The sequence below is a fragment of the Peromyscus leucopus genome, chromosome 2 (assembly GCF_004664715.2).
Source record: "Peromyscus leucopus breed LL Stock chromosome 2, UCI_PerLeu_2.1, whole genome shotgun sequence".
Classification (NCBI taxonomy): Eukaryota; Metazoa; Chordata; class Mammalia; order Rodentia; family Cricetidae; genus Peromyscus; species Peromyscus leucopus.
The window spans coordinates 137,122,678-137,144,831 of record NC_051064.1 but is presented as its reverse complement, the minus strand read 5'-3'; the positions used below and the strand labels follow the sequence as shown (position 1 = coordinate 137,144,831).

General features: G+C 50.8%; 1 protein-coding gene and 1 non-coding gene across 3 annotated transcripts in view; one reads left to right on the top strand and one right to left on the bottom strand.

Moving 5' to 3' along the window:
* Asap3 (ArfGAP with SH3 domain, ankyrin repeat and PH domain 3) overlaps window positions 1–22,154 on the bottom strand; it is a 43,501-nt gene that overhangs the window by 10,014 nt on the left and 11,333 nt on the right. Inside the window, exons 2-11 of one of the 2 annotated variants that reach the window (XM_028875427.1) lie at window positions 10,893–10,965; window positions 10,666–10,811; window positions 10,023–10,097; window positions 8,984–9,033; window positions 3,390–3,501; window positions 3,087–3,172; window positions 2,563–2,638; window positions 2,306–2,392; window positions 1,992–2,101; window positions 337–406 (exon numbers count right to left, since the gene is read on the bottom strand). In XM_028875427.1, coding sequence (XP_028731260.1) covers window positions 337–406; window positions 1,992–2,101; window positions 2,306–2,392; window positions 2,563–2,638; window positions 3,087–3,172; window positions 3,390–3,501; window positions 8,984–9,033; window positions 10,023–10,097; window positions 10,666–10,811; window positions 10,893–10,965 — 885 coding nt within the window. The remainder of the gene's footprint in view (window positions 1–336; window positions 407–1,991; window positions 2,102–2,305; window positions 2,393–2,562; window positions 2,639–3,086; window positions 3,173–3,389; window positions 3,502–8,983; window positions 9,034–10,022; window positions 10,098–10,665; window positions 10,812–10,892; window positions 10,966–22,154) is intronic. The other variant, XM_037203078.1, reaches the window with a different exon arrangement.
* Window positions 16,450–16,556, top strand: LOC114697265. Its single transcript, XR_003735136.1, has one exon. It is a non-coding gene; the product is annotated as a U6 spliceosomal RNA (small nuclear RNA).

Below are 22,154 nucleotides of genomic sequence, written 5' to 3'. Positions count from 1 at the left end.
TCACGACTTGGGGCTGGAAAGATGGCTTAGCGGTTAAGAGCACTGACTGCTCTTCCAGAGGACTCGGGTTCAATTCCCAGCACCCACATGGCAGCTCATGACTGTCTGTAATTCTAAGATCTGACACTATCACACAGAGATACATGCACACAAAACACCAATGCACATACAATAAAAATAATAATAATAATAATAATAATAATAATAATAAAAATAATAATAATCACTACAGTCCTGTTCCTCCTGAGGAGGGGATGTGGACACCGTCCCTCCTCCCAGCAGGGATCGCTAACACTGGATCTGAGGGCTCCACATCTGTCTGCTCAGAGGCCTCACCATGCTGTGTGAGATGGTCAGGCAGCCATACTTGACGCCACACTTCCTCTTCTGCCAGACTCTTCGAATCCTAAAGCCCAGAAGGACAGGAAAACAGTGACCAGTGGCTCACATTCTAATTCCCCTGCATCAGAGAACAGAATCTATGACCTTTCCTGCTCACTATGCTTCGCTACTCGCGGCCCTCAAGAAGCTCCCAGTATGAGGGGGACAGCCTCATGCTTTGGAATTCCTATTCTAGAGGGCCAGCATGACTCTGGTACCCTGAGAGCTTCTAGCCTGATGGAAGAAACGAAATTCATGGCCTCACTTATTTTGTGTGTGAGCATGCTAAAGCACAGAAATGGGGGGCAGAGGATGACCCGAGGGAGTCAGTGTGGTGGTCTGAATGAGTACGGTCCACACAGGCTCATGTTTGAATATCTGGTCTCCAGTTGGTAGAACTGTTTGGGAAGGATTGGGAGGTGTGGCCTATTGGAGGAGATGGATGTGTCATTGGGGAGGTAAGCTTTGAGATTTCAAAACCCATGCCATTCCGTGTATGTTCTTTTTCTGCCTTGCGCTTGTTGGTGAGATGTGATGTCTGCTGCCAGGTCACGGACTCACCTTCTGGAACTATCTATAACCCCCCTATAAACTCTTCCTTCCTTGGTTGCCTTGGTCACGGTGTTGCTTCAGAGCAATAGAAAAGTAACTAAGACGGTCAGTTCTCTTTCTACGGTGTGGGTTCCAGGGACTGAGCTGAAGTGGCAAGCGTGGCAGTGAGCACCCGGACCCTCTAAGCCAGTGGCTCCCAACCTTCCTAATGAATAGTTCTTCACTTGGTGACCCCCAACCATAAAATTATTTTGATTGCTACTTCATAACTGTAATTTTTTCTACTATTATGAACCGTAATGTAAATGTCTGTGTTTTCTGATGGTCTTAGGTGACCCCTGTGAAAGGGTCATTCAACCCTGAAAGGCAACAGTTCTCAACCTGTGGGTCACGACTCTTTGGTGGTTGAATGACCTTTTCACAGGGGTCGCCTAAGACCATCTGCATATCAGATATTTACATGACAATTCATAACAGTAGCGAAGTTACAATTATGAAGTAGCAATGAAAATAATTTTATAGCTGGGGGGAGGGTCACTACAACATGAAGAACTGTATTAAAGGGTCACACCATTAGGAAGGCTGAGAACCACTGCCCAAAGGGGTCATGACCCACAGGTTGAGAACTGCTGCTCTAAGCCATCTCACTGGCCCCTTTGAAAATGAAAAGCTAATGACAAGAAGCAAGGCATAGTTGATGTTTTTATTTTTAGGCATATACAGTATACTGTATAGAGGGCAAGGATGAAGGCGTATTAAGTGCTTGGTAAGTCTTAACTGCTGCTAGATATCAAACTCATGGATATCCCCTGCCTCAGCCTTCCAAATGCTGGGGTTAAGGGCATGTGCCATGGATGGCTCTGTTGCTTCAGTTCTTGAAGAACAAACTTTAGTGATCAAAGAGTCATGTGCCCAGTTGACCTTTAACTGTATACCCATCAGACTGCAAAATGGTCCACAGGAATGTAAGACAAGTCCTTGGGGCAGGCATCCTCTCTAACCCGCACGTCCTAGCCGTGTGCCCTGGGCAAGTTGCCTAAGCTCTCTGAATCACTCACCCATCACTCTTCTTGTACAGGAAGCCCACCTTCTCAGTCCCAAACTGCTTGTTGCCTTGGTGCTGGTGGATGCTGTAGCCGCACCCTGAGTTCTTCCGGTTTGGATGCTCCTGCCCCTCAGACATGCAAAGGAGACTTCAGGGTGTCTGGGAGGGAAGAGCCCCCCACTGCACTGCTCCTCGGGGGACGGGGGATGTGTGGGGGCCTCCCTCCCTCCCTCCCTCCTCCCTTCCTCTCTCCCTCCCTCCTCCCTCCATATGCCAGGGTGGGGTGGATGGGTCAGACATCTCTTTTAGAATGATTCAGGGCCTGACCTCTCTGCTCTCCAGATGCAGCATCCCTCGGAGGGAGTCCCGGAGCTGGGTCAGCTTCTGTAGTTCCTCCTCCTGAGCTTGCCGAAGCTATGAGCAGAGGACAGGGTCCACAGCCAGTGAGAAGATGCTGCAGGGCACAGCCTGACCCAGCACACTGGGGCAGGTATCACTCTATGACAGGAGCCGGCTCTCCACACTCATAGCTTCCCGGAAGGACGAGGGATTGAACCCATAACTGAGGGACAGGCCAGCCTTACCTCATGGACCGAGGCTGCCAGCTTGTCGATGAAGGGGGACAGGCTCTGAGCTGCCTTCCAGCCGTCCTGGAAGAAGCTAGGAAAGGCCAGAGGCCAAACAAGGGACCAGGGAAGGACGGAAATGTGGATGAGGCAGAAGTTGGAGAAGGTCTCCCCCTATAGGGCACCCTGGGGCATGCAGCCTGAGGGTGAGAGGAGGCATGGAGAGGTAAGACTCTCCAGGTTCAGATCCCACTGACTAGCTTGAGAGCTTGATAAGTGGGCCTCAGTTTCCCCATCTATAAAATATGGATAAATGCTTTATCTGCTCCAGGGGTGTTGGGGGATGGGTGGGATCACCATGCCCAATCCTTAGTGCCTGAACCATGGTGAATACTTTATACAGCAGCATCATTAAAAAAAAAAAAAAAAAAGTATTGCTCATGACGTTCAGACATACATAGACCTGGAGGGTCTCAAGCCCCAGAGGGGTGCTTTGTGTTGCCCCCCACAAGGCATTAAAGGTGGAGATGGGGGATACTTACTTGTGCTGGGCATGGAAGAACTTGATGAGGCTCTGAAGGAAGTCCGGGCCTTGCCTCATCTGACTTTCTCCAGCTTTGACAAGGTACTGGCAGAAGACAGGACAAGAAATGTGACGCAAGTCAGATCCTGGTGACGGGGTTCTGTTCTCCGCCCCAGGGCTAATCCTCTTAGCCCTGACTGCACCTTGGTTACATCCTACAGGCCAGCTGGCCAGCCCTCGGGCCTGTGACTGGAGCCTTGAAGGTCTGGAAGAGGCCAACAGGAAACACACCCAGCCCATCCTCACCGGGGCCTCACCGCACCTCACACATGTGCAGCTGGAAGACTCGTCGCTCTCGCTGCGTGTCATGGGACAGCTCCCCGTGGCTTCCTCCTGTGACCCTGGCTCGGTCCTTCTCCTTCTCCAGCTTGGCCCTAGGTCATAAAGAAAGAGACATTGGAACAAGCCTCACCAACCCGTATCCCATCCACCATCCCGGCAATGGAGCCATGGGGGGGGGGGGCGGGAACAAAGCCCTTCTGTGCCATCTGTGTGCTAGGACAGGCAACAAGAGAGGGTGGGCCAGGTCTGGGGAGTCCAGGGGGTCACGGAGGAGAAAGACACTAATCAAATCAGAGTCAGGAGAGTAAACGAGAGACCTGGCCTCATCACGGCAGCTTAGGAAGCAATGTCTGTGCTGGGACTGGAACCCTGAGACACCAGCTTGGAAGGAGCTAGGCCTGGGCAGGAGGGCTAGACCGTGGGACACCGTGAGGTGGAAGACGGTGGGAGCTGTGCAGAGATGGACAGGGGTGGGACATTGCCTGAGGCAATGGCAATGGGGAGGCAGGACCACAGCGGGCCTGTTTCCCACCAGCTAAGCTTCTGGGTCTCTAAGCTGGAGCAAAAGGGAGGGCTTGAAGATGTTATGCCAGAGGTGATGAAGACCGGGTGGAAACAAGGATGACTAGTTCTGATTAGCTAGAAGGGACTTAGAGGATGTGTGGGGGACAGATGACCACAGAGCCTTGGTCCTCATGAGCTCACAGAGCTTCTCAGCCTAAGCTCGGAGAGCCTGTGGTACCCAGGCTGGGGCTGCAGCCCCAGGGCAGAGAGCTCGCCTAACACTCATGAATGTCTGGCTCAATCTCCACACCTCCCCTCCTAAAGAGTGAAATAACTAGGGCCTCTCCCCTGCATCCCAACAGATCTCCAGGAGAACTGTTTCTCTTCTTTGGGGATGGTGGGTCCATCTGTGGACAGTTTCCAGGAAGTCCACCCACAGCAGCCAAGAGTGTATTTGTACATCTCGGGCTGGGTGCTGGCATCCATGAACCCCACGTATAGAGACACTTGCTTAACAGTTCTGCATCCCAGGGAATGTGAGCCCTGAGCAGAGCAGAGCAGGCACATGGGGTGGGATTACTCCCAGCTTTGCAGCCAGTGAGTTGCACAGCTTCCCCTCTTTGAGCCTCAGTCTTCAAATCTGGAAAATGGGGTGGCCTTCTATAGGCAAGTAGGAGACTGAGCAAGCAGAAGAGAGAGATGGGTGGGGGGAATGATGTGACTCTGAGAGGTAAAGACAGGTATCCAGGTGTAATGAGGAGGGTGAGAAAGATAAGACTCAAGGCACATCGTGCACCTGCCAACCTTAATGCCTTGAGCTAGGTTGTGATGCCAAGTCTCCTGCACACCTCTCCCGCTGCTCTCCTCTCCATCAAATCAAACTGCCCGCACATCCTGCCCTCTGTGTGGATACTACCATGGCATGGCCACTTTGTGTTTTCATCATTTATTGAGTCACCTCTCTTCTTGTCATATAAACCAGCAAAATCCAATAAGGCAGGGCCCCTGGTGCTGGGACTGTTTGTTTATTTATTTATTTACTACCTATAGATTGGGGGTGACAACAGCACCTTCTCCTGCCGGGGGAGCAAACCTGGTAATGGTATAGAGAGTTTTCCCAGCTCCTGGTACTAAGGAAGCTCTTTCAAAGCATTGAGTGTGATTCTTCCTAATTTACTCTTCTCAGAGATGGGGTCTTATGTAGCCCAGTCTGGCCTCACTGTGTATCAGAAGATCATCTTGTCCTTCTGACCTTCCAGCTTCCACCTCCCAAATACTGAGAGTATAAGTGTTCATCACACCAGGTTTTATACAGTCCCAGGGAACAAGTCCAGGTCTTGGTGTGTGCTAGGAAATCACTCTACCAACTGAGCTACATCCCCAACCTGACTATTATTTTATTTTAAATTTATTTATTTATTTATTTTTTGTTTTTTGAGACAGGGTTTCTCTGTGTAGTTTTGGTGCCTGTCCTGGATCTCGCTCTGTAAACCAGGCTGGCCTCGAACTCACAGAGATCCACCTGGCTCTGTCTCCCGAGTGCTGCGATTAAAGGCGTGTGCCACCACGGCCTAGCTCCTGACTATTATTTTTAAGCACTGATTTTGTATCAGGGCTTCACACACTAAAATGATAAGCCCACAAAGCAGACTTATTACCCCATTATACAGATGAGAAGCTTAAGGTTTGTCCAAGTCACACAGCTATTAAGTGGCAGAGGTGGAATTCAAACCCAGCTCTATCTAATGCAAGCACCCAGAAGGTGGATCTCAGATCCATTCCACCATCTTGGTTCCCACCATCTATGGACATCCAGACTGTCTTTGTTAGAATTTATAGTAAGGGTGATAAAGCTGAAATTCAGAAAAAGTAAGTTGTTCAAGATCACAAACCGGGGCTGGAGAGATGGCTCAGTGGTTAAGAGACTGGCTGCTCTTCCAGAGGACCCGGGTTCAATTCACAGTCTCCACATGGAGGCTCACAACCATCTGTGGCTCCAGTTCCAGGGGAATCTGATGGTCTCCACAGGTACTACATGTACATAGTGTAGACATTCACCCAGGTATATATATACACACACACACACACACACACACACACACACACACACATATATATATATATATATCAAGCTGGTCCCGGCAATGCTAGGGACAGGTGTCTGTCTGGGCTTCTGTCTCTCAGACCCTTCCCCATCATTCTGATCACAGTTCTGGCACAGAGAGATAGAAAATCTTGCTGGATACTTTTGTTTTTAGATTTATTTATTTATTTGTGTATAAGTGTTCTGCCTGTGTGTGTGTATGTGTACCACATGTGTGCCTGGTGCCTGAGGAGATCAGAAGAAGGCATCAGATCCTCTAGAACTGATGGTTGTTACAGATGGTTGTGAACCTCCATCTAGGTACTGGGAATCAAACCCTGGTCCTCTGCAAGAACAGTCGGTGTTCTTAACCAAGGAGCCATCTCTCCAGCCCCAGCACCGGGTACTTTAAATGCACTGTAAAACTGTGCCATTTTAGAGATGACGAAACAGATCTGTATGGACCAGCCTGGGTCACCCCAGTGCTGCCTGGCCTGGCTTGCATGTGCTAGAACCACGCAGGACCTTCCAGCTCACTAGCCTCAGACAAGACCTGGAGGCCCATGGAAAGGAATGCATAGGCACCTGTACCAGGACATGCCACTCGAACACAGTCCTAGTCAGGGCCATATCAATAGCGTATCAGCAACCCTAGGCAACCCTTGTCCTGTCAACAGAATAGTATTCTCTTGAAATGAGTTTCTTGTTTTGTTTTGTTTTCTGGAGCTGAGGACCGAACCCAGGGCCTTGCGCTTGCTAGGCTCTACCACTGAGTTAAGTCCCCAACCCTTGTTTTGTTTCTGAGACACCGTCTCACTTCCCTGACTGTCCTGGAACTCAATATGTACACCAGGCTGGCCTTAAACTCATAGAGATCCGCCTACCTCTGCCTCCCAAGTACTGGGATCAAAGGCACGTGCCACCACACCTTTGAAATCTCACAAAAAGTTTACGAGAAAAAGTTAGTAAAGGCAGAGTTTCTTGGGAAAGAATTATAGGGAAAGATGATTCTGTCCGTTTTGGTAGACGTGGCTCTACAAGGCTAAGGAAGAAGAGAGTCACGTGGTTCCCTCGGCAACTCGTACAGATAAGGCTAGCCTGTGTCTCTCCTGCCCATTTTTGGACCTCTGTATTGAACAGATGGCCACACCCCATCCCAGACAGGATGAGGCCCTGTGCTCACAGCTGGAGGGGAGGAGAGGTGGCCTTTCAGTCTGGACCTGGACAGGTGTGCATGGCTCGAGGAGACGGAGGGACAATAAATGCTCCAGCACCTGCTCTTTGGAACCCGTCCCCCAGCAGTCATTATGCACGGGAGCAAATATTAGTTCCCAGGACGCTTCCTCCCTGACAGGGAAGATTAAATACCCTGCAGAATGTATCTGTGGGCACATCCTGCCCCAGTTAACTGTTGCTGTCTGAAAATATGTACTAATGCAGAAACATGGGGCACATTTTGGCATTTTTTTTTAAAGACAGGGTTTCATGCATCTCAGACTAGCCTCAAACTCTGTATGTAGGGGTGGGTAACCTTGAACTTCTCACCTCCTGCCTTCTCTTCCTAAGTACTGGAATTACAGGTCTGTGCCACCGCCACACCCACTTATATTATGCTGGGGATTAGAGCCAGGGTGCAATAGGCAAGTACTTTCTTCTTCTCCTCCTCCTCCTCCTCCTCTTCTTCTTTCTTTTTTGTGACAGCCCTGGCTGTCCTGGAACTGTAGATGAGGCTGGCCTCAAACTCACACAGATCTGCCTGCCTCCTGAGTGCTGGGGTTAAAGGCGTGCGCCACTACACACTGAGCTACACCCCCAGCCCTGTTTATTGTTATTTGTTTACTTGCTTTTGAGACAGGGTCTAATTATGGAGCCCTGGCTAACCTGGAACTCACTATGTAGACCAGGCTGGCCTCAACTCAGAGAGATCAGACTGCTTCTGCCTCCCGAGTGCTGGGATTAAAGGTGTGAGCCACCAAGCCCAGCTATTGTTCTCATTTTTGAGGCAAGGTCTCTCTATGTACCAGGCTGGCTTCAAATTTGCAATCCTCCTGCCTCACCCTCCCAAATACAAAATAGGTATACATAACCACATCCAGCATCACAGAATATTTTTTAATAAAAATAGCAGATTACATAATATAGTTACTTTGATCTTAGTCTTGTCAACATATTTCACTGTATATAGAAGAAAAATAAGTGGAACAATATTATTGTCTCATTTCTGGGAATTAAAGGTTTTTCTCCTATGCTTTGGTAATTTCTCCTCACTTCATCTTTGTTTTCTTTTTTCTTTTTTTTTTTTTTTTTTTTTTTGGTGTGTGTGTGGGGGGGTTCGAAACAGGGTTTCTCCGTGTAGTTTTGATGCCTGTCCTGGATCTTGCTCTGTAGCCCAAGCTGGCCTCGAACTCACAGAGATCCGCCTGCCTCTGCCTCCCGAGTGCTGAGATTAAAGGTGTGCGCCACCACCACCCAGGTGTAAGCAGACTAATTTTTACAAGGAAGATTACAGGTTCTGATACAGGAACCTGAGAGAGCCCAAGGAGTCTGCTCAGGAAGGGTGGGCCACTGGACGCCACAGACTCCTCTGTCCCTGGGATGGCCCACCGCTGGTGGCAGACCTACAGTATGGTGCGGAGCACACAGGAAGCCTGGGTGTGCCACACCCCCCCCCCTTCTGTGTCCAACCCTATGCTTGCAGCTACCATCTGCTGCCCAGCCGTGTGGCCCTGAGCTAACAACCCAATCCCTCTGGACACTAACACCTCCTTCTCAGGGTCGAGTGATCTTGAGGACGCAATGTCCCTGTCCACGTGGGCACCATCCCCTGGTCTTATCACAACAGCTCCCTTGGGTTGTCTTGTAGCAGAGACCTCAGTAGCCAGCTAGGCCTGGCCTAAGAGCCAGACACGCTGAATGACACACCCCAAAGTCAGCCTCCTTCTTCCACACAAGCACCCTCCCAAGTCCACCCTTCCAGGGTTACTTACACTTTGGTTTCATAGTCTTTCCATGCCTTTTCCAGGTGCTTTTTGGAATCCTGGGTTGAAAAAAAAAAAAAAAAAAAAAAAACCAAGTTGCCCAAAGGGAAACGTGAGCCCTGGAATAAACAGTACACTCTGCTACTTTGAGAGGGACCTCACTCTGAAGTTATGTTGTCCAGAGCTGTCCTCCAACTGACACCCACTAACATACCCAACCAACTCCCTTCCCGAGGATCAGCCTACCCCAACTTCTCCCTAGAGCTGCTAGGAACCAGTCAGGTGTGGTGGGTTCTAGCCTGGGGCGCAGCCGACCTCTGGGCTCTGCTCTGAGTCTTCTCGTGGGCCATGGAGGATGAGCGGCAGGAAGATGAAGGTCAAAACACCACCCCCATTTTATCCTACCAATTTCCCCTGTCAGATATGAGGCCACCCTCCTACCAGGAAGAGTATGAATGCACAGACTGGCTGACAAGTCTCCCTAAGGCCACACAGCAAACCAGTAAGACACAGCTGACTCCTGGCCTGGCTAGCCTGGGCCAGATGGCTGAGTCTGAGCTAGCCCAGCTATCCACACCCTCCTAGACAGCCTTAACTTCTGAGAAAAAAAAAAAAAGTCACCTGTCTGGTTTGGGAGGTTCCCAGGCTGGTGTCACTTTGAAATGAGGACAGTTCCTCCCCCATGCTTTGTGGGACAGACTGTGCAGGGAGGTGACAGTGCCACCCTCCACTGAAGGACCTCTCTAATGGACCCAGAGCCAGCGGATGCAGAGGAGCAGCGGTGGGGCACTGGGGATCCTGGGCCTGCACCCCGAACCTCCCGTGTACCAGCATGCAGGGCTCAGCTATCCTTCAGCCGGCTAGTAAAGGTGAGGAGCCAGAGCCGGAGCCAAACCCTACACGCGGCATGGATGCCAGGCCCTCCACTGACCCAAGGGCAGGATGAGGCAGAGTCCTGCAGTGACGACCCCTGACTGGCCTCTCCTCCTGCCCAGCCCTACATCCACTGTACCCTCAGCAGCCCCCCCTCTCCCACATGGACACTCACATGCCGCCCGTCCCTTAGCTGCCCCTTCATCAGACTGTCCAGTGGGAAGGAGACAATGTTGTTCAGGTTCTGAACCTGCAAAAGCAGAGAGCCCGGCCCAAGGGGATCAGGGTCCAGGGAAGTACGAGAAGGTAAAGGAGAACCACAGGAGTGTGCGAGGCAGGGGGAGGACGAGAGGAAGGGGCAGAGGAGGACAGGGTGTTGAACTCAGTGCCCTCCCCGGACTGCTGCACCCCTGCATGGGACTCTTCCTGTCCTGCTGCAGGACTGAGGACTGCCTTTGCTGCTGGGTGAAGCGGAGCAGGGCAGGGAAAAGGGAGGCTAGACATCAAACAAAGCCGAGGGTCCGGGGTCGACTGTGATCCCAGCACTCAGAAGGCCGAAGCCGGAGTGGGACCAGTCTCAAAACAAAAGGGGAAAGATGTGTCAGAAGTGTACAGAAAGTTCAGGTCAGGGGTCAGAGGTCAAGGGGCATAGCTGACTGACTCATCCTGGTCAGTTCTGAAGATAGATGCTGGATTCAGGTGGGAGAGAGGGCTCTGTGGTTAAGGGCTGCTCTCAGAGAAGACCCGGGGTTCAGTTCCCAGAAACAAGATGCTGGATTTGCCCTGAGTCTGGCAGGAAGAAGCAGGAGCCTCCTCACCAGGTTCTTGAAGAGTGCGGCCACCTCACGGGTGAACACAGCCAAGTTCAGGAAGCCAGTGGACAGCTCATGGCTGTTCTGGGACAGGTGACTATTCCCCAAGGCCTCCACAGCCTCTCGGTACTGTTCCTCATTCTCCACGTGGCCTGCAGACAAGGAAAGGCTCTCAGAGCTGGCTGCTGGCCTGGCTGGGCCCCGGGCCCCAGACCCCAGGCGGGCTCACTCACCGAGGCCGGAGCTGTGGATGGCACGCACAGCCTTCTTGATCCTCTGCAAGATAGCCTGGTCTCCTTCCAGGACCTAGAGGCAACGTGTACAAGGTTCAGTGGGGCAAAGTAAGAGGGCCTTGACTTCAGGATTCCACCCTCCAAACACACAGACACACACACACACACATACACACACACACACACATACAGATACACACACACAGACACACAGACACACAGACACACAGACACAGACACACACACACACACACACACACACACAGACACACAGACACACACGAGTCTTGCTGTCCTCTAAACTCCTCTCTGGGCTCCCCTTTCCAAGCATAAGCTGACCACTCTCTACTGCCTGACCATATAGAAGCCACCAAAAATAACCAAGCCACTCCAAGAAGACTACAGGATTACAGACTTTCTCACCCTACTTAGTGCCAGCCAGCCTGCCACATAAACCTAGAGACTCAAAGATCCAAGGGAGCCACCAGACTTTTGGCTCAACCTAACCAAGGCTACCTTTTTTTTTTTTTTTTTTTTTTTTTTAAGATTTATTTATTATGTATACAGAGTTCTGCCTGCATGTCTGCTTACACACCAGAAGAGGGCACCAGATCTCATTATAGATGATTGTGAGCCACCATGTGGTTGCTGGGAATTGAACTCAGGACCTCTGGAAGAGCAGTCAGTGCTCTTAACCTCTGAGCCATCTCTCCAGCCCCCACCACGGTTTCTTTTTTGTTTGTTTATTTGTTTGTTTGTTTTGGTTTTTTTGAGACAGGGTTTCTCTGTGTAGTTTTGGTGCCTGTCCTGGATCTCACTTTGTAGACCAGGCTGGCCTCGAACTCACAAAGATCCACCTGGCTCTGCCTGCCGAGTACTGGGACTAAAGGCATGTGCCACCACCGCCCAGCTCCAAGATTTCTTAAGCTATGGGTCACATAACTAAATGTGAGGATCACAAATGATTTGGCAATAGTAAAATGTTTCTGAAGATGTGATGACCAAACATTAATTCAAAATCAAGCACATAATGAATCTGAGATATTTCTGGCAGGGTTCACCCACGCTGTATGAGGCAACTTGGTTCTGAACACACAACATAAGCACCTTACACTGCCATTTTACCACACGATATCAACAAATGAAACCTGAAACATCTTGGTGCACATTCAAGACTATGTATGTTAGGAACTGCGGGGATTCTGTTGTATATACAAAGCTTTCTGCCCTTACAGAAACACAACAGTTTGATTATAGGAAACAGAGACTGAATATTCTCCTATTATTCCTCAGCATGGATCAAATTAGTCCTATCTGGGACCTGGAGAGGTGGCTCAGTAGTTAAGAGCAGAGTGCTCTACAGAGCACCCAAGTTCAACTCTCAGCATCCATATTGGGAGGCTCACAGCCAGCTCTAACTCCAGCTCCAGGGGACCTAACACCCTCTTCTGGCCTCCACAGGTACCCACAAACAACGTGGTCAATGCATACACATCCACATATACATAAATAAAAACAAAATAATATCTTGGGCTGGGCATGGTGGCATATACCTTTAATCCCAGCACTTGGGAGCCAGAAACAGGCATATCTCTGTGAGTTCGAGGCCAGCCTAGTTTACAGAGCTAGTTCCAGGACAGCCAAGGTTATACATGGAAACCCTATGTTGAAAAACCGAAAAGAAAAAAAGAGAAGAAAAGAAAACTATTAAGGGGGAATTTCTGAGAGAAGCCTGGGAGGGAAGGTGTTTGGAGAAAGGTGGAGAGTTTTCAGGACCCTGTAATGACAGTGGTGAACCAGGGGCTCGGGTTCTAGCCTCCAGCATCTGTCACACTGCTGACTTCTTGGTCCTGGCCACACATGCAGAAGTAGGTGGACATCACCATGACCACTTTACAGGTGAAGCAGAAGGAAGATGTCAGATCACGGGGCAGAGTCAGAACTTAACCCAGGATGGGCCAAATCCACACACTCCAAATGCGCACATCCAGCTGACCCACAAGAGTCAAGGGCATGGCTTTGATTCATGGACCACACCCACCTCTGAACCTCAATCCCCGCTCCCCCAGTGTCCCCACTGTCCCCTTAAAGTAGGGAAGGGCCAGAAAGGAGAGAGGGGATCTGGCTAAAGGAAGCAAAGTTGGGGCTGGAGAGATGGCTCGGCAGTTAAGAGCATTGGCTGCTCTTCCAGAGGACCAGGGTTCAATTCCCAGCACCCACATGGCAGCTCACAACTGTCTGTAAGTCCAGTTCCAGAGATCCAACATCCTCACACAGACACACATACAGGTGAAAACCAATGTATATAAATTAAAAATTAATTAATTTTTTCTGTTTTAAATTTTTTATTAATTTTTTAATTGAGAAAATTGTTTAATTTTTTAAAAAAAGAAAGCAAAGTTGGCAGCAGTCCTCAATCCCCAATTCCTAATAGCCCCGAGCCTGTTCTGCAGAAAACAGAATATAATGGTCTGCAGGACCCTGGAGTGGATTCCAGGACAGAGAGGTGGAAGTCAGGGGGACACAGACTTCAGCACAAACAGGACGTTCCCAAGGGAGGAAGAGTTTCCTCCCTAGGGAATGAGCTCTCCGCCACTTGACATATTGGAGGCCTTCAGGGCCAAGGAGACTGAGGCTCTGGATCCTAAATCAGAACCGATGGGCAAGGGCTGGCAAAACGGCTCAGCGGGTGAAGGTGCCGCACGTGGGCCTGATGACCTGAGTTAGATCCGGGGTTCCTCAAGCTGGCAGGAGAGAACTGAGTCCCCAAAGAGGCCCTCTGACCTCTACACTTGTGTCTTGATATGTGTACTCTCACGAGTGCGCGCGCGCGCGCGCGCACACACACACACACACTCGCAGATACACTGAAATAAATATATAAATGAAATTTAAATGTAAGAACTGGTGGCCACCTAGCTTTCTTTCAACACTGAGAGTCAGTACTTCTATGCAAAAATCTGAATAGGCACAGCGCAAAAGAATTGTGTCTGAATGTGGGAAGCCCAGGAGAGTCCTTCAGGCAGCCCGGCCTGTCCAGCCCAAGAAAAGGCCTGCATTTCAACCACTGGCTACGCCTTTTGTGCCCCTCACCCACCCACCCAACACACACACACACACACACACACACACACACACACACACACACACACTCTGGCTCTTGGCCTATGCTTTCTGCCTGTGCAAAATACTAGAGATGGCAGCACCAGGCCATGCCCGGATGCCCTGCCTTCAGCCTGCACCTCTTCTTGGGCCGGGATGCATCAATAGTACCCATTCTTCATCCCTGTGGCTCTGCAGTGCCAGCTGCGGTTACCATGGCAACCCAGCAAAGGGGCAGAACGATTAGCAGTAAGGCCCTGGGAGCTGCAGATTAAGTTTCACTAGTAGACACTCAGTTCTTTGGACCCTTATAAATACAAGGCATAGACACCGTTTTTTGTGTCTGCAGTGACCTTCACGGCTATCACCAACCAACAACAGTAGTTTCCCACTGGCTCTGGGTTTGTCATTCTGCTGAGGTGACTCTCCAGGTACCCTCCACCTGGAAAACCCTGCCGTAGCCTACGGCTGTGCTGAAGCAGGAGGTTGGACCACTTACTTATTTGCTCTGGACCATGAGGATGTCTCTGGACAGACCAAGCCACAGAATATCAGAGCAAACCATTATCTGTAACACTCCACAGACTGAAAAACTAAAGCCCAGAGGCACTCTTCTCCAGGTCCCACTGGAAACGCAAACGGACTAAGGGAAAGATCGGAACCAGAACCCAGACGGGCTGGGGAGACGGCTCAGTGGGTAAGGAACTTGCTACCGAGATGGATGGCCACCTGCACGGTGGGAGGGGAGAACCGATTCTGTCAAGTTGACCTCTGACCTCCACATGTGCACTATGGCATGTGCGAGTGTGCATGCACGCATATGTGCGCACACACGACATAAATAAATGTAAATTTAAAAATAAGCAGAAAACAAAACAAAACCGCCATGAGCTGTTCATGCCTGTAACCACAGCCGGTGGCAGAGGCAGGTGGACCTCTGTGAATCTGAGGACCTCCTGCTCTATGCAGTGAACTCCAGGCCAGACAGGGCTACAAATAACAGTCACAAAACAAAAACAAAACAAAACAAAAACCAGATGGAGCTTTTTTTTTTTTTTTTAAAGACAGAGTTACTCTGTATAGTCCTGGCTGTCCTGGAACTCCCTTTGTAGACCAGGCTGGCCTCGAACTCACAGAGATCTGCCTGCCTCTGCCTCCCAGTGCTGGGATTAAAGGTGTGCCTGGCTGACTATTCATAAGGAAGCACACATGACGTAAGCACCCCAGCATTCTAAGGAGGCCATGGAGACACGTGTTTGTTTGCTGGTTTCTGTCTGGAAGATGAGTCAGTGAGACTCAGGGTGAAGAAAGTCACCTCAGCTCACACAGCTCCATCTGCGTCCCATTCCCTGTGACCCAGACCCTGGAGGTCTGTCCACAAACTGTGACCAGCACCTCTGGAGTTACACTTTTCAATTTAAAAAGTTCTCCTGTTCTGCCAGCAAGATCTAGAAAGGAGAAAAAGAAAGGGTCTCATAAATTCATTTGACCACCTCCTAAAACTGTGTACGGCTCTTCTGCCCAGCAAGCCTCAGACTCAAAGCATTCCTGGGTTCGTGGTCCCCCCACCCCCACCCCCCGAACCTTTCCCAGACCTCTAACCAACAACTGTGTGGTAGGTCAAGCAAACCTTGCTGCTGCTCAGAATGAGTTCTGTGAGGTGGGGAATCCTGACTCCTTTGATCTCAGACTGATGTGCATGGGGGAGATTAAATTACATGTTCTAGATAGGAAACCTGGTCATTAAAGCAGGTTATTTGAATGCCCAGACCAAATTACACTAAACACACTTAGTAAATAATGTAGGAACTGCAAACAGTCCCAGCCGAAGTGAGTCTCTAGAGAGAGAGAGGAAGGAATAGAGAAGGGGGATTTTGTTTGTTTGTTTTTTTGAGACAGAGTTTCTCTGTGTAGCCCTGGCTGTCCTAGAACTCACTCTGTAGACCAGGCTGGCTTTAAACTCAGAGAGCCGCCTGCCTCTGTCTCCCAACTGCTGGGATTAAAGATGTGGGCCACCACCGCTTGGATTTGAGAAGAGAGGAATTAAGCTCTTTTTTTTTTTTTTTTTTTTTTTTTGGTAGTGCTGGGGATCAAATCCAGGGTTTTGAGAATGTCAAGGAAGTGCTTTACCCCGGAGCTACAACCTCAGTCCTGGAGAGGAAATCTCAAGTCTTTAAAATATATATCAACAAACGACATTACATGAACTTTATTTGAGCCCTGATATTTTTAAAGATTTATTTCTTATATATGAATATGGGTGTTTTGATGTCTATCACCACTTGCATGCAGTTTCCGAGGGGTCCAGAAGAGGGCATCTGATCCTCTGGAACTGGAGTCACAGAGGGTTGTGAACCACGGTGTAGGGACGGGGAATTGAACCTGGGTCCTCTGAAAGAGCAGCTAGTGCTCAACCATCTCTCCAGCCGGAGCCAGTTCTTAAAAATGAACTGTAATGCTCGCTTCGGCAGCACATAGACTAAAATTGGAACGATACAGAGAAGATCAGCATGGCCCCTGGGCAGGGACGACACGCAAAGCCGTGAAGCGTTCCATATTTAAAAAAGAAAGAAAAATAAAGAGCTGCAGCTGGGTATGACTGCACACATCTATAATCTCCGTACTTGGGAAACTGAAACTGAGGTAGGAAGATAAAGTTCCATGTCAAGGAGAGTCCCAGGCTAGTTTGGGCCAAATAGTAAAAGCCTGTCTCAGCAACTGAGGGCTGAGAAACAGCTCAGTCGGTAAAGAGCCCGCCTCACAAGCGTGAGGATCTGAGTTCGAATCCCCAGAACCCATGTAAAAAGCTGAGCGTGAGTGGGTGGGGGTGGGGAGGGGTGGAACCACAAAGCACACTCTGCTTAAAAATATCATAATGGAAGCCAGGTGATGAGGTGTATGTCTTTAATCCCAGCATTTCGGAGGCAGAGGCAGGATAATCTCTGTGAGTTTGATGCCAGCCTGGTCTACATGGTGAGTTCTAGGACAGCCAGAGCTACATAGTAAGAGTCTAAAAAAAAACCAAAAAATTATAATGGTATCATATAGAGTTTTTTAATTAACACACACACACATTATAATGGTATCTAACACATTATATGCCATTTAAAAATTTTAATAAAAGCTGGGTATGGTAGTGCATGCCTGTAATCTTGGGATAGTGAGATGGGAGGTAAAGACAGATCCCTGAAATCTAATAGGACAGCTAGCCCAGTCCACACAGTAAAGTTCCAGGCCAATGAGAGACTGCCTCAAACAAAAGGAAGACACTCGAGGACCAACACCCAAGGTTATCCTCCAACCTCCACACACGTCGTACCATCCACACATGTGCACACCATCATAAGAGCGTGTTCACTCATACACATCCACACACATAAAAGTAAAAGGTCTCAGGACAGCACTGAGTAATTGATGATTTAGGGATATTGGGATCTTGTTGAAGTTTGGGGGACAGTGACGGTAACGTAGTTACAGAAACAGCATCCTTGCTGCTTAGAAAGGCATCCCTGACTACTGAAGGACGAAATGATAAGATGGGATCTGTTTCAAAATAAGACGAGTGATCCCAACATGGAGAAATCTGCACTCCCAGGACTCAAAGGTAGAGGCAGTTGGAGCAGGAATCCAAAGCCATTGTTGAGTATGTAGTGAATTTGAGGCTAGCCTGGGCTACATGAGACCCTGTCTCAAGAAAAACAAACGAAATAAAACAGAAGACAAATCAAAATAAACGAGAATTGGAGCCAGGCACAGTGGCACACGCCTTTGATTTCAGCCCTCGTGAAGCAGAGGCAGCCTGGTCTTCACAGCAAGCTCCAGGCTGGCCAGGGCTACCTGTGAGACCCTGTCTAGAGAGAGAAGGGGCAGGCAGGTGGTATGGACCAGAGAGGAATAGCAAGGGGTGGACGGAGTTTGCCAACTTAATGTTTCTCTGAATGTTTTAAGTTTCCCATAAAAAGCAACAGTTGGGCCAGGCAGTGATGGTGCACGCCTTTAATCCCAGCATTTGGAAGGCAGAGAGCCAGATGGACCTCTGTGAGTTTGAGGCCAGGCTAGTCTACAGAGTGAGATCCAGAAAAGGCGCAAAGCTACACAAAGAAATCCTGTCTCGAAAAAACAAAAAAAAAAAAAAAAAAAAAAAAAAAAAAAAAAAAAAAAAAGTAAAAGTTGGGGGCTGGAGAGATGGCTCAGTGGTTAAGAGTACTACTCTTCCAAAGGACCCAAGTTCAATTCCCAGCACCCACATGGCAGTTCACAGCTATCTGTAGCTCCAATTCTAGGGGATCTGACACCTTTCATACAGACATACATGCAGGCAAAACACAGATGCACTAAAAATAAATTTTAAAAAAGGAAAAACTGGGGAGCTATAAGGTGAAAGATTAAGACACTTGTTGAAACCAGTGAGTAAGCTAAGGGTAGGCTCAAAATTTTCTACAAAGCAAACAAGGAAGACAAAAGGGCTCTTGGGGAGAGCAGAACTGAGGGCTGGCTGCCCGAGTAACCTGAAACTCACTCAGCGCCTTCAATGCTGCACGGTGAGCTGGCCCCTTCCAGCTTTCAGTAAGAGAGAATGGAGACTGGGAGATTCTGGGGCCCAGGCCTGGTGGGAGGGTCCCAGGGGAGATTAAGAGGGACCGAGGCAGCCCTTGGTAGAGGCGGTCAGTCAAGGAGTACAAGGTAGACAGAGGAGACCGCTCCTTGCCTGGCCTAACCCTTCTCAGGCAGGGTGACTCTCATCCCAGTCCCTAGTCCCCCGGGGCTGCCAGCTCCGCCACCCAGTAAGAATGGCAGTCTCAAACACTCTCTTCTCAATGAAGACGGAACTGTGTAAGGCTGACCTGTGGCTCGTGTGCAAGTGAGCTGTGCTGTCCATGTTGGGCACTAATTTTGCTCCTGATGCAGCAGATCCCAAGAGAAGCTTAGAGCCTAGAGAGCCCCTGCCTGGGTGGCTGGTACAGGAACAGAGAGGGTAAGGCTGAGCCTGGAAATGTTGCCAGCCTCATACTTCTGGGGTAACCCTAGCTTAGCTCCACTGCCAGGGGTGGACTGAGGGCCCCTGAAAAACTGACCCGGGGGCATCACAGTCATGATGAGTTCCTGCCATCCTCAAGGTGCGCGGGGGTGGGGGTGGGGATGGAGGATGAGGCTCTGTCCCTGTCTCAGTGCTCTCAGCTTAGGTAAAGACAGCATACCCGTGATGAGGTGCCGGCTAAGGGCTGAGGATGCTTGGCAAACCCAGGGCCAGAGCACAGAGCAGCCCTGGACCTACCTAGGTCCAGAGGAAGCGATGCATCTTAGATCCTAAGATGAGGAGCCACAGACTGAGCAAAGCAAGAGAGGACTCTAAGGAGGGTCAGGCACCACTGCCAGATGCCTGGAGCAACAGCCTGAGGAAGTGTGAGCTAAGCCTCTGGCTGCACAGTGAAGACCCCCGGGAGGGTGAACGGCAGTGAGTGGACGTGTCTGTCCATCGATGCATGCCAGGCTTTATTGCCAGCACCAGGCCCACTCTGTATTTCCTGTGGAGTCCTTTCATCAAATGCAGGTTTTATAGATGAGGAAACTGGCCAGCTGGAAGTTATGGCATGTGCCCAAAGAAGGCCTGCAACCTAGACGCTTAGCCAGACAGGCAGATTCCAGGGGCCAAGCTTTAACAATCCCCTGGGTTTTACCCTACAAATCATGGAGCACCTAGAGGGTCGGAACATGGTCTTGGGGTAGAAAGTTGGGCTCCAGAGGGCAGCTGCAGCCAATGCCCAGGGAGGAGACAGGGAATGCTGCCTTGTCCCTGGGGCAGGACAGGGTGACAGGAGTACAACCACTCAGGCCTGGAGCAGATTCCAAGAGGAAGGACGCAGACTCCACACTAGCTGGAGAGCCCGCACCCTGTAAAATGGGCCACTGGCCCACTTGAGGGCTGTGGCTTTGGGGCAGGGGCTCTGCAGTGCCTCGCTCTATCAATCACACCCTGTAGGTAGTGATTAGTCTCCCCATTTCACGGAGGAAGAAGGGAGGGAGGCCAGGGAGGCTGGGCAAACGAGTTCAAGGTCTCTCACTTCCCCGCCCCGGCAAACCATGAGGCAAACCCACAGGGTAGGAGCCCCGTCCTCTTTTTCTTCTTCTTCCTTCCACCTCCTTTTGGGGGAGGGGATCTTTTATAGCTTAGGGATGACCTTGAACTTCTGATCCCCCCCCCCAATACCTCCAGAGTGAACCCAAGGCTTCCAGCATTTGAGGAAAAGACCCTACTGGGCTTTTCTCTAGCCCTCTCCTCTCCTCTCCTCTCCTCTCCTCTCCTCTCCTCTCCTCTCCTCTCCTCTCTATCCCCTCCCCTTCTCTCCTTCTCTTCTCTCTCTCTTTTGAGCCGGAGTCATACTCTATAACCCAGACTGGCTTCACACTCATAGCAATCCTCCTGCCTCAGCCTTGCACATTCTGGGATAATCAGCCTGTGTCACCACACCCCTACGCCGGATTTCCCAATCGTCTTTTCTGAAGAGCACCAACTCCTCCAACAGGGACGTCTTCAGAGGCAACACAGGAACACAGGGGACCAGCCTCCCAGTGCACGTGTTCAAAGCTGCATGACCAAGTGACTTGGACCGGAGGCTGGAGGGGGTGAGGTCCTGCCCCCTCTGTGTGCCCAGAGAAAGCTCCTTCTCCTTCTAAACCTCAGTTCCCTCATCTGCAGTTTAGATCTGGCCGCTGTGAGTTCTTAGGCCCATTCCAAGGGATTCTTGGAACTCAGCTGAGTTCACGATGCCCTGCAAGGCTGCTCCAGCCTGGTCAGCCTCAGGACCACAAGCCCACCAGTGACTTCACCCAGTGTCCCTGTGTCCTGGGCCTGCATGTCCCGCTGAGCAGTCAGAGGTCCTTGAGGAGAGCGGAGTTCGACCCACTGCCTCACACGCCCCTATGAGATCCAAGCCCCTATGAGATCCAGGTCTGGCCGGTAGGGCGGCTTTGCCCAGTCTCCCCCATGCCTGGGCCTCCCTCTTCAGAGCCCCAGAGCTGGCGGTGACAGGGAAAGTCTCCTGCTGGCTCTGCCATTTATTATTTCAGGACTTTAGCGGCTTTCCTTCCTGCGAGTACGAGTACAGAGTCCGAGCCTGCCCTGTGCCCCCAGACACCCCAGGTGGGGCCTCCGCGGATGGTTCCTAGCCTGGGCAGCAGGCCAGCCGGGCCAACTCAGTCCCTCCACTGCCCCTTGAGGGGTAGCTGGAGGCGGAGAGGAAGAGGGTCTGCAGGAAAGGAGCCACACCCTCCCCCACACGGAGGCCTCAATAAACCCCAAGTTTCCTGGCTGGGATTTTCCTCAGGAGACTTCTCGGCAGTGATGAGCTAAGAGAGCAAGAACTTTGCTGGACCGGTGGCTGAAGATTCCCGAAGATTCCCAGCCGACCCCTGGCTGCCGGCCCTGGATTCCACCCAGGCGAGGGAGAGAGCCTGGCCTGCTGGACAGAACAGTAAGAGATCTGGAGCCTGGCGCCCTCTGGCCTCGACTGGTAGCCAGGACAACACCCACCCCTGCTCTTCCTCAGGAGCCCCCTCGGGCACCAGCTTGGCAATCTTGGCCATGCTGAGATGTATCCAGTCACCACCTCAGCTGCTCCTTCTGCCTGGAGGACTCTTCTTCCTTCTGGAAACCGTCACCTCTCCTGACTCAGCGTGAGGGTCACCCCAACTCCCACCACTGCAAAGCTGCCCTGCCCTGGCTTTTGCCATTCAGTGCCAGCTACAGGCTTTATCCTAGCTCTTCCCGTCCTGTGCGCGCACACGTGACCTTGGGGGCGAGGCTGGAAACAGAGGGGAGGGAGGGCCTCCTGTGTGTGTGTGTGTGTGTGTGTGTGTGTGTGTGTGTGTGTGTGTGCACGGGTGGAGGCCAGGGAAGGGCAGGGGTGCCCTGTCCCATCACTCTGCCGATTCCTCTGAGACAGGGTCTCTCACTGAACCTGGAGCTGGGCTGGCCGCCAGTAAGTCCGTCCCTGTCTCTGATTCCTGTGGTGCTGGGTGACAGGCGCTGGCGTGACCGCGCTCAGCTTTTTATACAGCTGCTGGGATCTGAACTCGGGTCTCAGGCCTGTGCAGCCAATGCTCTCACCCACGGAGCCATCCTTCTGGCCCCCTCATTACTTTTGTATATGCCTCACCCAC